The sequence below is a fragment of the Beta vulgaris genome, chromosome 8 (genome assembly GCF_026745355.1).
Source record: "Beta vulgaris subsp. vulgaris cultivar EL10 chromosome 8, EL10.2, whole genome shotgun sequence".
Taxonomy (NCBI): Eukaryota; Viridiplantae; Streptophyta; class Magnoliopsida; order Caryophyllales; family Amaranthaceae; genus Beta; species Beta vulgaris.
This window is the reverse complement of record NC_079209.1, coordinates 3,196,645-3,209,765: the sequence shown is the minus strand read 5'-3', so window position 1 is coordinate 3,209,765 and position 13,121 is coordinate 3,196,645. Positions and strand designations below refer to the sequence as shown.

The following is a 13,121-nucleotide window of genomic DNA, read 5'->3' as shown; positions in this document are numbered from 1 at the left end:
AGGTTTTTACCCCCATTGTTGAATCTGATGAAACCCTTGACGCGGCGGAATATGAGGAATATGAGGAGAGAGAAAAAGTAAAAGAGATGATTAAAGGTTAGGTTAGGTTGAGTTAACCCTTTTTTTTTTTTCAACATTGTTCACCTTATTTTTACTTATTATTATTATTGTTACTTTCTTTTGTGCAAAAATTCCATAATGGTTAAATAGGTTTTCGAACCACTTTAAATCCGAGACAAAATTTAGCCTAAAATTCTGAATTTGGATTCTCCAATGCCCACTTATTTTGCCCAAAAATCAAGCCAAACCATGCTCGAATTGTGGGAAGAAATATCATGTCCAAAACCTGCTATTTTTGGGTTGGGCATTTACCTTGGCCCCAAAAACAACTACAACGACTTTACATATTTTTGCACTCGCGAAAATTAAAATTTTTCAAGAAGAAACAGGAGAATTACTGAAAACTTGGACTTTCTCAGGAACCTACAGTAGTACAGTGCAACCATTGCTTTGACAGTCTGAACTCTGAAATCGATATAGGCAGCAGAGGAGAGAGATACCTTACGCGCGCGATCATCTAACATCAATGGCGACGATGACAATGAATTCATGGAAGCAGAAAGAACTTATATTCATCATAGCTTATGCAATATGTTTCTACATCTTCATCATCCATCGTTCTCTTAAACTTTCACATGGTCAATCATTTCTCACATTCTTTTCAACTCTAAATTTCTCGAGTTTCTCTCTCTAAATTCACCATTTCTGTGAATTTCTCAAACTGCAGATTACTATGAACATCTTCGAAACCTCCGACCTGGATGGCTTGCGAATCGACTCAATGTAAGACGCTTTAATGTCTCTTTTTTCAAATTGAATTTTGTTTGCCCTAATTTGAATTTATTGAATTCGCGATCTCATTTTGTATAGGATGTTTCGGATTCTCAATGGAGAAATTTTCGTGGAAATTTACCGATTCTTAGTGCTGTTTTTGGAGCATTTACGCTTGTTGCTACTAGTTTGAGGAAAATGTTTCATTTAAGAGCTAGTGGAATGTCTATTGTTTGGCTTTTGGTTTCTTTGATTTACTTAATTTATCTTCATGGAGCTTGGTAAGTCTCTTAATCTCAGGATTCTGAAGTTGAGATTTATGTGTTGTGACATTTTGACCTTTTTTTTTGCAGTATTCTTTTCATCCTATCAATCGCTTCACTGAATTTTATTCTTGTCAAGGTATGCCTTTTTAATGTCTAAATTTATCGAAATGCAAGTTGGAGAAACTTGAGTGTTTACTTGGACGTCCAAAGCAGTACTTTAACTATTAGAAGTGAGGGATTTATGGATTGAAAAGGGTAAATCATGAATATTGATATATGTTTGTGCTATTGTTCCCATGTGTGTTTTTCGTGTAGTTTAGTATTTTTGCTGGAGACGTCGGAGTTCTCTGATGTTATATTTAGAGTTACAGGGGAAAACATCATCCTTTATTGACAAGGGTAGATTTCAATTTAAGAAAGACTGGAATGATAGAAAATTTGGGTCTCATTTTAGATATACAGCAACTGAACTAATAATGTACCTCACACATGAAGCTAAGTTATGACAAACATACTAATCAAAATAGAAATAGGGGAATTTGATAATCTTTTATTAAGCATCTACCTGATTCCGCCACAAATGCAACCACTTCGTGCAAGATCAACATCAAATAACAACTAAATTAGTTTAAATCTACACAAATTATCATGCAATCATTAGCAAAGTCGTTAAATCCATCCACACTTTAATTGTTCAGCTTCACCTATTTACCATGCATTTGCTTTTTTTTGCCAATTAGTAGAGCACCGAATCACAGGAACTAATTAAGTTTCTTAGCACTTTGAGGAAATAACAATTAGCGTTAGAAAGTGACTTGTAGCAAATCTAGTTTGTATCATGACAATAATAAGAAGCAAACGCTGGATAAATCATTGGCCTAGATTCTGATTTTATAAATAGGCAAGTGCAAAGCCTATCACAACTTCAACAGATAAAAGAAGAATAAATTAATCAGAGGATTACAACTATAGAAGATAATTGCATTGGCATTTATCAAGAGAGACAAATTCATAATAACAAGATGAGGAGGAAGAAAGAAAGCTACCTCGGTTCGAGAATTTTCAACTTTACGTGGCTAGACTCTAGAGGCACCCTCCTTCCGCTGCTTGTGAGTTTACAGTTTCTTCTTCTATTCGAGTCACATACCGGACAATCATTGTTTCTGATGTAAGGTTAGGGAAGGGGGAAGTAGCTTTAATTTTCTTTTAATTTAACAAATTTGAGAAACAAAGGAGCTCTATAACAATGCTCCAGCACCATCAATAGCATCAACTTTGGAGAAATGGAGGAGAGAATTCAAGAATTGCGTTCAACAATGGAGAAATGATAGAGAATTTGAGGGGTTGAGTCCCTCAGTGAGAGAATTTTAGAAGTAGAAGAGAGACTTGGATTTGGATTTGGCATGGGTTGTAAATGGAATGTGAAATTCATTATGTGAATCTCTCTAGTATTTCCTGTTCAAGAGTAAAGCCTATGAGAACTGAGCGGAAAGAGAGCTCATGTGTGCATCCGCTCAATTGGAAACCACTTGCTCTCTTTATATTTCCTGTTCAGTAAATATGTGTGCTCATGCTCTATATCATAAACTAGACTGTTTGAGTTATCTTTTGGCGTAATTTTATAGTGCAGAGTTTAGTGTAAACTCTTATCTTTTTTTTGGGGGCTTCTCTCAGATATTTGCAAGGACAAAGTACTTCTCATTTGTGTTGTGGACCTTCAATCTGTTTTTCCTAATCTGTAATCGTGTTTATGGAGGATATTCTTTCTCTATATTTGGGTGAGTTCATCATGCTGGAAGCTTGGAACTGATCTGGCTTCCTTTATGTTCCTCGTTCAGGAACTATCACACTGCTATTTGTCTAATAGGCTATGTTCGCTCTTTATGTGTAGGCAACAGTGGGCATATTTAGACAGTTTCCGCGGTACATTCAGGTGGCACATTTGCTTTAACTTTGGTATCGTCACTGCCCTGTCTTTCTCATGGTATTGAAAATTTTGTTTCCTCGTCATGTGTACATTTAAGATTCTTTAGGTGCATGTTAATTCTTTTTTACTCGTACATATGACATGAAGTTGTCCCCTCCCATCAAAAGAGATTTTTTTTTTCTTTTTCGTGTAAGCTAAAAATTGTCCTGGTGAATGAGGAAAAGTTCTCTGTATCTTCAGCTAATATATGAGCAGTTAGGAAACGTTTCATATTCTTGGAGTGGGATTTTCCGCAAGGGTGGGCAATGAGCCAATGACAGTGCTTGGATGGGTAACCGAATAGTAGTGTTTTCTTTTCTCCCCTTGTTTTTTAGTTCCTTTGGGCTGCTATTTCTAGCAGTCTTGTGCAAGGAAGCATCTTTCCTCAATTGTATGCTTTGTGGTTCTCCAAGCTCCTGAGGGAGGAACAATCTATCTCTTGGATTTTGCATATGTTTCTATTTTATTTTGAAAAAGGATCAAGATTGGGAATTGGGGGGTACTAAAGCTAAGCTGAAGGCTGTCGCAGGCTCACAGCTTTATGTTGCTTGTCTTGACTGATTATGTGTTATTATGATGTTGAATTACTGAGATGTTTATATAGCTATCTTTACCCTTCATTTCTAAATCTGTTTCTTGTCAGTTACCCTGCGCATGATAAGCTATGGATATGATTACCATTGGGCACAGAGAGATGCTCGATTTGATCAGGAGGTAGTTGTATATCCTGTATCCTTTATTCTTTGTTGGCCTTTGTCACTCTGCATTTTGAATCTGTGGCCCTATAGGCTGGAGTAGTCTTCGTACAGTCTTACTCAATTATATACTGTCTTGCTTTTAGTCTTAAGCATTATAATGAGCCAAGGCTTTTCACCATGTTATTGCTATCATTCTCTTCTAAAACTATCTGCCAAGTCGTAAATTTTCATACTTTTTCTGTAAAAAGGGGAAGATTGAAAACCTTGTGATGATTATCTATTTGAGCTAAATGGTTTCTGATATCTAATGCTACTAGTTATTAGTTTGATGAATATCCCAGCTAGTTAGAAAATTTGAACCCAACATCTAGGTTTTAAATTTACTAATTTAGCTAGTGGACTCTCTTTCTAACTTTCTATCTTCTTGGACTTCCCGAAAGGTTCTCTTTCTTTTCTTATTTGCTAGAAACAAAATCGATCAATAAAAGATGGCCTCATTAGCTTTGGGGAGATAAGATAGCTTTCCATTGTGGTTTTCATGGATGCCCACTCTCCATTATGTTTTAAGTTTCTTTTCCATTATGTTTCATCCCATATTTTGTTTGGGTTTTATAATAGTCTATTTCTCCCAAAGATGGTTGGCACAAGAGCTAAATCATTTCAACAACAAAATTAATTATGGAGGGAATATTATTTGGAAACTGCAAAATCAAGTGAATGCGTTAAATTGTTTTCTCCATATATGGTGATAGTGTTCGCCACTCAAATGCGGAGATACAAGGGCATGGAGGATGGTGTTTATTATATGTACTGAACATGCATCTAGATGAGGTTAATTTGAGGAAATCCAAACAGATTATCTCTTCATGTTGTCAGACTATCTCTTCTTGCTATTGCTTACTCCCTCCGTTTCCTAAAGATCTTCTCTCTTTCCGTTTACGGGCGCTTCCAAAAGATCTTCCCTCTTTTACTTCATTCCTTGTTTGGAAATTTTTTTCCCTTTTTACCCTCTCATGTCTCTATCATATGGTCCACCATTACATTATTAATTCAATTCACTCCCTTTCTCTCTCCTACTTTAACCCCTTTTTATGTGTTTATTTATCTTAACTCCTTTCTCTCTCCTACTTTACCCACCCCCACACCCCACACCCCACACCCCACACAAATGGATTCTCCTTGGTATCTGTAGGAACAGTAACAAGGAAGATCTTTAGGAAACGGAGGGAGTATCTTTTAATGGACCCCTCCCCCCCGCGCTATAGCATTTTTCTTAGTTATGCATCTAACTAGTTGTTGACGTGGGTGATTCCCCGGATCATTTACCATTGTGAATTTGAAGTGTTAAATCAAACAATGGAAAGAAGTGGAAAAAAAGAGTTACAGGCATTGGATTGTGCTCGTTAAATAATCTTCAAGTTCCTTTCAAATTTTCTACATAGTAAATTTTACTATGATTTATTGATCAATATAATATAACTCTTGGCTTCAAGAGAGTACATGTACATAGATATATAATTAATTACGAAGATTATAATACAATCTTGTTATTGAAATTTAGATTAATGTGTAAGAATATAATCGATGCAATTAAATAGTGTAGTGGTGCTAATTAGGGAGGTAATAAAAATTTAAGAGCTTTTTTTTAATATAAAAGTATTGAAAGGTAGGATACGCTATTATTAGCATTAGATTGTTGAGTATTAGTGCCCTTGCAAAAAGAGAGTATTAGTATATACATTTGTATTTTATGGTTTTAAAAAGAGAAATATTATCTTGTCATTAAATGAACTTTTTCCCCACAAAGATCAACATGAGATTGTAGATTAGTTGGTTAGTGCATTTGTATTCCAAATGAGAGGTTATTGGTTCGAGTCTTAGCACACATTTTTAATTGTTTAATATATCTAATTTGATTGTGTGAGAGACGGGGGAGTACATGTGGCAACACGGCATATTTTCCCTTAGATTACTGACATAATTCAAATAACCAGTAGAACATGAATTTGATACTGATGACAAAGGGGTATCACCCTACAAGGAAGCAAGCTAAATTGGCATCCGGGGGCACAAGCCACAAAATGCATCATCATGTTTTCCTCTTTACGTCTGTCCTTTTATTCCCCCTTCTTTCATCGTCTTTGTTGCTTTTATCGTATCCATTTCGTCCGAAGAGCTTATGCTTCCTTGAGAATCAGCATGAAATTCGATGTACTTGTCGATTTGATCTTTGTTAATATGCTTGCATTCACCTGACCTGACATGTGTCCTTTTGGTTTATGTAGAAGCATATTCAGCATTGTTCAATTTGTAAATCAGGAAGAACATGCTACTTATTTTTACAGGTAACTGTAGCCCTTTAGGGTATGGATTGCCTTTTCCAAACCCCAAAGTAAAAGTAAAAGAGAAAACGTATACATGCAACAATGAGAGAGCTGACAAATACTCATATTGCTTGTTTGTAGGAGAGGAGCTTAGAGGAGGACAAATACTCATATTGGATGTACCTATGCTACTTGGTATATGCTCCACTATATATTGCTGGACCTATCATTAGTTTCAATGCATTTGCTTCACAGGTATGTCACTTTTACATTCTTTGAACTTAGTATATGAATTATACCATTAGCTTTTCTATTAGAATCTTCGACTTATCAAGAATAAGGAACTTAAATGGGTGCAATGCACTTATGCATCGTCCTTGTCTCCTTGATGTCACAACTTGGAGTCACTACCTATGATTGTTTGATTTGTTTCTTATCTACAATACAAAGGTTCTTGGCGTTTTGCACTTCTGTTTGTAACTGTGGGTTTTGCTTATATTTTGATTCTTGTAGCATTATGTGATTTTACTAAGTTGTGATGTCAGCTGAATAAAAAATTCCCACAAACTTCGATCTAAAATTCAAGTGTAGCATAGCTATGAGACTATGGCCATCGGATCAGCATGGCCGATCTAATCTTAACTTGATGCCACTTTTCTTTCCGGAGGGTTCCAGAGAGAACAAGATTCAGCTATAAATAGCTGGCTGGTCTAGGTGATTGAGGTCCAGTTAAGTAGTCAACGTTGCCCCGGGCCGGTCTAGACCAGATGTTTCATTGAATTCGTTTTTTTCATCTTTGGTTTCTGTTTGTTATGAAAATAAGCAAACAGAAGGCTTCCACCCTTAGTAGAGATATAGTAGGTGTACCAACGTTAATTGGGGACTCGAGGAAATCTTAATGATCGTTATGTTGTAGCTCAATAAATAATTTACATATTTTTGCATTTTATTAATTCCTCCATTCCTTATTGATGTTCCTAGTTTGACTTGCAAATTTGCCAATGCACATCTTTGACTATTAATATATGTGAATACGTATTAGTAAAAAGTTATAATAATTCAATATCATTGAAGTACTCATTGAGGCTGAATCAAATAAAACCCCATGTGACTGTTTTTTTCTTATGTATTGGGATTAATTTAAAAGATTCTATGTAATTCTAAATAGTACCAAGATTCCAGGTAGGAACACCAATAAGGAGCAGAGGCAGTATTAAGATATTGAGATGTATTTATCTAATTATGAGTCAGCAGCTCCTCCATTGACATTCAGGTCCAAAGGGTCAAGAGTTCCTCGGTTGATTCAGTGATTGATAAGTATGAATTATGTACCTGAAGATGTCCTAGAAACAAAAACCACGTCACATACTTGTAGCAGTTTATGTTTTATATCAATAGATGAAACAACTCATTTGTACAAAAGTCCATCCTGAATTCCTGATTCTAGATTGTATCACCCACCTTCCCCTCTCCCCCCTTCCAACAAATATAGTGAATTTTTTTTGTCCTCGGCCCTCGTGATTGCCTCTGTTCTTTCAGTCTTAAATCTAATAATGTACTCTGACAAGGATTTAGCATCCTTTAATTCACTTGTATAGTCATTATGAAAAGTCAAAACATCTGCTAATTAATACTTATTCTCTGCAGATAGATCAGCCGCAGAATACATATTTGCTCAAAGATGTGGCTCTTTATGGGTTAAGATGGACCTTCTCTCTTTGCCTAGTTGAACTAATAACTCATTTCTTTTATTACAACGCCTTTGCGCTAAGGTGAGATATACCTATACTATATACAATCTGTCTACGAATGCGTCCACTATATGATATTGGAATATCCACAAATAAACATCTTGTTGCGTTGTATAGTAAATTTTCCCTCTCCACCGTGTGTGGTGGGTCCCACATAAAAATCTTTACATTATCTTTATTATATATATATATCTCCATTAGTTTATTTTTATTGTTTCTTTGACACAATTTACCATATAGCTTACTTTTCCCTATTACTACTATGAAAATGCGTGCCAAAACCTTAGTGGACATTTATTTTTGGACGAAGGTATTATAGAACAATATCTGTCTAACTGCAAAGGTTGTTTCATTTTTCAGTGGCTTGTGGAAACAGCTATCTGCGTTGGATGTCTTTATCATCGGGTATGGGGTAAGAGCTGCTAAATGGTGTTCATTTTGTTTCCCAAGTGAGCTATATAATTTTCAACATGAACTGAGTGATATTGGTTCAATTGCATTGATTTCTGAAAGATTGGTATTTATGACTGATAGTCCTGATTCTTTCTACACTCTGATTTCAACTATGAGATATGCACCCAAGTATTCGTCTTTCTAAGATCTTGCTGAAACATGTTGGATATCTAATTTTTGTCTCTAGCAGTTTGCAGAGTTTTCATGATGTTGGTATAGCAAATATTCTTCAGAGAATATGTTGTATTTGCTGCTTTCCTGAAGTCTGCTTAGATTTTTCTAATGATTTTTTCTTGCTTAGATCTCAGAATCAATAGTGAAAAAGCTAGCTGAGGGCTGTTAATTGTTTGTTTTATTGATATTACATTCGCAAAGATTTGATATCGTTCATAGTTGAGAGCTGTGGTAACGGTTTCCTTGGCGAAGGGTCTTTCTTGATATGTGACTAATGAAAGAGTTGCCACAACTTAAACAACAGGAATATAAAAGTGAAAGTTTGTGTTAAACTGTCAATCATCATCATTTCTTATCTGCATAAAATTCATGAAATGCTAAAGTGCTTAGCTATTGAAAGATGTTGAGAGAGATATTGATTGAGATCAAGGGAGAGAGAGGGGGAAGGGAAATAGCGTTCAATGGTGCTTGCACTTTCTATGAGTATCATATTAGAATTAATAGTCTAAGAGATTTCTTTGCTCAAAAGTTTGGCCTTACTTTTTCATGGTATGTTCTCCATAATGACAGGTTCTGAATTTCATGTGGCTGAAGTTTCTTCTCATCTGGCGATATTTCCGGTTCTGGTCATTGGTATGCCAAATCTGTTCTTCGTAAATCTGGTTTTATGTGCTGTATCACACTAGTGAATGTCTTCTTCATTCCCATCAATTCATCAAAAGATTCCGCGTGTTATATTTTTTCGTTCATTTGAGCTGCAGTAATCTCTTGCATTTGCTTTCACAGCTTAACGGTATTGAGGCTCCCGAAAATATGCCTAAATGCATTAACAATTGCCACAACTTGGAAAGTTTTTGGAAAAGTTGGCATGCGTCCTACAATAAATGGCTTGTGAGGTGTGTTTTTTATAAATGTTGTGTAGTGTCTCTTTATGCAATAACAAAACATTTATCTAATTATTGGTGTTGAAGCTAGGTACATCTACATTCCTCTTGGTGGTGCACGGACGAAGTTGCTAAATGTGTGGGTTATATTCACATTTGTTGCTATCTGGCATGATTTGGAATGGTAATTGTTTTAGTCAATCTGCCTCCCCAGGCCATCATCTTTAATATTATAGTCACTCATCTGTTCAAGTTTGTTTGATTATTTCTGAACTTTTGACTTGGCTGCAGGAAGCTTCTATCTTGGGCATGGCTGACATGTATTTTCTTTATTCCAGAAATATTATTGAAATCAGCAGCTAAGACTTTTCAGGTTATGTTCGATTGATGAGCCTTTTTTGTTCACTAATAAATCTTAGTATTGTAAATGTTTACTGGAAAATATTACTTTGCAAATTGCAACCAAGTAATACCGTATCGAGGTTTATTAGTCATGCTAGGTTTAGCATGTCTGTATGGGCATAGACTCCAAATCATTACTAGGAAAATCCATAAGCAAAGATGTCATGAGATATTCATTTTGAATGCTGAACATATGCCCATTTCATATGCAGGTTAAGCACATGCAAGCATCAGATTTATGTAAATCTGGAAAAATTTACCCATCCGAAATGACCAAATTGACCTGAAAAATTCAGGTTCTGATCATGAAATTGCATTCTGATTCCCAAAATGTACTAGTCCCAGAATAAACTGGGTAAATAATGGGTCAAGTTCACTCTTGGCTAACCTGTAGGATTTGATGGATATTAGTAGTTCGGAAAAATAGTTACCAAAACCTTTGAGCCTATATCTTTTTCTGCCTTTGCACTTTCTTATACCCTTTCTCATTGTACTATTTATTTATAGGATGTATAGTTTCGCTTGCTTCCTTTCAGTTTAATATATTACATTATTGCTTTTTCTCCATCCATAGTTAGTTTGTTGTACCAATTACCTTTGATAGTTGGTCAAATGCTAGAATGCTAGAGTGGCTCAATATATTACTCATATCAATAGTTAGTAATTTAAAATATGTATGTATTAGAGACAAAAGGAGCTCAGCCAAAAAGGTCTGGTATATTGTCATAATGACAACCTCACGACCAAATATTAAGTGAAGCCAAAAATGATCCTACCTGTAAATAACCCCGAACTGAAAATCATTGGACCTGACTGACTGTTGTGCCCTCTAGATGTATGAAATTCTGCACAAAATTCAGATTTCAGAATTTTCTAAAAGTTCAGCAGTATTTATAACTGGTGTTTTGATATTTTTAGGATATATAAAGTCCACTAGTCTCGGCCAAATTTGAGCCAATTACTCCCTCCGCCACCTTCACACCGGCCCCCTTCCGTGCCTTTTGAGAGATTGTGGTGTGGAGCGGAACCTAAATCCAGTTTCTCCTAAACTTTACCACTGCAACGTGAAGAGGACCTCCCAAGGTCTTGACAGAAGGACGTATAGTTAGACGGCATGATGTTGACAATCAAGCAACATGCTAATTGCTAATCTTGTTACTTACTAGTACATCTTTTATCTAACAAGCTTTGTGTAATTACTTGCTTGACACGTTTGGTTATATTTTCAGGTGGAAAGTATCTTCTGGAAGTTTTTCTTCCATGAACTGAGTGCAATATCTGGGGCTGTAACAATCACTTGTCTCATGGTATATATCTCAGAATTTATGCAGTCCCAAGTCCCAACGTCAAATTTTAGTATTCCCTGATAATCTTAATTCTTAAGCATTTTTTATGTTGAACTTTGTGAAGTTTTGCTTTTCCATTGCACTATGGAGTATCCTCAACATCTTTCTTTGTGAATTATTTGCTATTCCACGATTTTGTAAATTATACACTACCTGAATAGCAACTGTCTTTCTGGTGGTGGAAGTCTGAGATGAATTCTCGATGATCTTTTGAATTACTTTTCAATTGCTATATTGTTTGGGCACAGTTTTAATATCTCCTATTCGTTTTAAGTAAAAGTTACAAAATTTGATAGTATGAATCTACAGTTCTACACATCGAGACGAATCTAACAAGACCACACATGACTATATTTTTACTTAGAAAAAAACAAAATAATTGGTCCAAGTTGGTAGGTTGATTTCCCAAAATAGAAATGTAGCAATTAAAAAGAAACGAAACGGAGAGTAACTTTTGCCTATTTTATTGTTGACAACTTTAAGGTTTTAATTTTGCTGGTGGAGGATATTTTTGGCCCATGAAGTGAAACTTTATGCACGAAGCAGAAATGAAATTGTAAACTTAGTAAAATTTTGCTGCTTTAGTGCCTGCAAGTTTATGGTGAAATATATTTAGCTAGATGAACATGGTTGAAAAATCATGTGCATAAATTCTTGTCTGGTCAGGAGTTTGTTCACGGAGGTTTTAAACGAAAGATAATATGGTGATGCTTAATTCTTTGTGCAGATTGCTAATCTTGTTGGCTTTGTTGTTGGACCATCAGGAATCAATTTCTTGATTTCTGGTTTTCTACGTAGAGAAGGTACCAGAGTACAGTATTTTAGTTATTATTGTCACTCTCTGCCCAAGCTACTTTTATGTTTATGCAGTCTTTTTCTTTTAACAGGACTTCCCATACTTGCTGGCATATTTTTCACCTTTTATTTAGGAACGAAGGTATGCATAATAAACGAGCTGAGTGGTGCTTTGTGGGAGATCTAGCAATTTTGACTAACTGGACACCCATTTCTTTTTTGCAGCTTATGTTTCATATTCGTGATGCCAAGAAGAGGCCATCTTGAGTTAAACATGCTAGAAACAGGGGACCAGCTTGATTGTTGGCAGTAAAAGATTTCTGCGGAAATTTATGACACGAAAACCACTGCTGAGGCCGTATCCTTGAGCTTCTGTGATGCTTGACGCTTTTAGATGAGATTTGGCAGTATAGTGATTAAGGGTTAAAATGATTGGCGCCTTATGGTGAGAAGACACGCAGCCAAAGAGACTTTTGTGAACATTGTGCAGTAGAGTGATGTTGCTCGGTGTAACCATACCTTGGGTGGTCTTAATTGGATATATGCCTTGAATGATTCAAGTTATTGTATTCCTGTATAATTCAGCGGTTGAATATGTACACGCTCTTTTTAGTTTTCAAATGAAGTAAACCACACAAGCAATCAAGACTCAAGAATGATTTTCTTTCGAGTGATGCTTTTCAATGTTTGTGTCTATAATTTGATACTCCCGCATCCCTTAATATTCTTCACTTGTGGCTTGCCACTTACGATAGGTGGGTAGTTATTCAAACTCATATATGCATCATATATGCACGGATTTTAGGTATAGTTGTTAATTTTGAATTATGATTGGCATCGAAAGTGCTAAGAACAGTAAAAGGCCAATTTTAAAGAAAGTACTATAACTTTTGACGAACCCCTTATTAATCTTGGGCTATTTGGTATCGTTTATTAACTTTTGGTTTTAAGATTTTAGAAGTCCATTACATAAGTTGTATAAGCGATTGAAATGCATGTGCACAATTTTCATCCTTTACTTCAAACAACTTAAAGGATTTGGGATGAGAATCCAATTATGATAACAAGAAAAAGAGAAAAATTGCTTCCAAAATATTGATACTATAGTTACTTATGTAGATTTATTTTGCCACACTTAAATTACTGAAGCCATTGAAGGATCACCGGGGATAAAAACTGATGCGTTTACTTTGGTTATGTTGGACATTTGCAGAAGAGACATTTGCATGGG

The 13,121-nt window shown here is 35.6% G+C and overlaps 1 protein-coding gene across 5 annotated transcripts; it reads left to right on the top strand.

The window, feature by feature from the left end:
• The first annotated feature begins 243 nt into the window (after positions 1-243).
• LOC104900649 (membrane-bound O-acyltransferase gup1) lies at positions 244-12,560 on the top strand. 5 transcript variants are annotated; one of them, XM_010688127.4, is made up of 19 exons: positions 338-698; positions 788-843; positions 931-1,112; positions 1,185-1,233; positions 2,772-2,875; positions 2,989-3,053; positions 3,707-3,777; positions 6,047-6,106; positions 6,227-6,340; positions 7,733-7,857; positions 8,197-8,248; positions 9,034-9,096; positions 9,250-9,359; positions 9,439-9,531; positions 9,639-9,720; positions 10,979-11,056; positions 11,823-11,898; positions 11,983-12,032; positions 12,116-12,560. In XM_010688127.4, the coding sequence occupies exons 1-19, from the start codon at positions 587-589 to the stop codon at positions 12,155-12,157; spliced, it is 1,584 nt and encodes a 527-aa protein (XP_010686429.1). In that variant the 5' UTR covers positions 338-586; the 3' UTR covers positions 12,158-12,560. The 5 variants fall into 5 exon arrangements, 3 of the variants coding, with proteins under 3 accessions (XP_019106657.1, XP_010686429.1, XP_048490390.1); XR_008967195.1 differs by lacking the exons at positions 11,983-12,032; positions 12,116-12,560 and adding an exon at positions 9,962-10,045 and having other exon boundaries at positions 244-698; positions 10,668-11,056; positions 11,823-11,894; XR_007268759.2 differs by lacking the exons at positions 11,983-12,032; positions 12,116-12,560 and adding an exon at positions 9,962-10,045 and having other exon boundaries at positions 245-698; positions 11,823-11,839.
• Positions 12,561-13,121: the final 561 nt, after the last annotated feature.

Bases quoted from the DNA above. Each gene is read 5' to 3' on its own strand.
- LOC104900649 (XM_010688127.4), top strand. From the start codon at position 587: ATGGCGACGATGACAATGAATTCATGGAAGCAGAAAGAACTTATATTC. The intron at 699-787 runs GTCAATCATTTC...CTCAAACTGCAG, and splicing joins TTCTCTTAAACTTTCACATG to ATTACTATGAACATCTTCGA. The intron at 1,113-1,184 runs GTAAGTCTCTTA...TTTTTTTTGCAG, and splicing joins ATTTATCTTCATGGAGCTTG to TATTCTTTTCATCCTATCAA.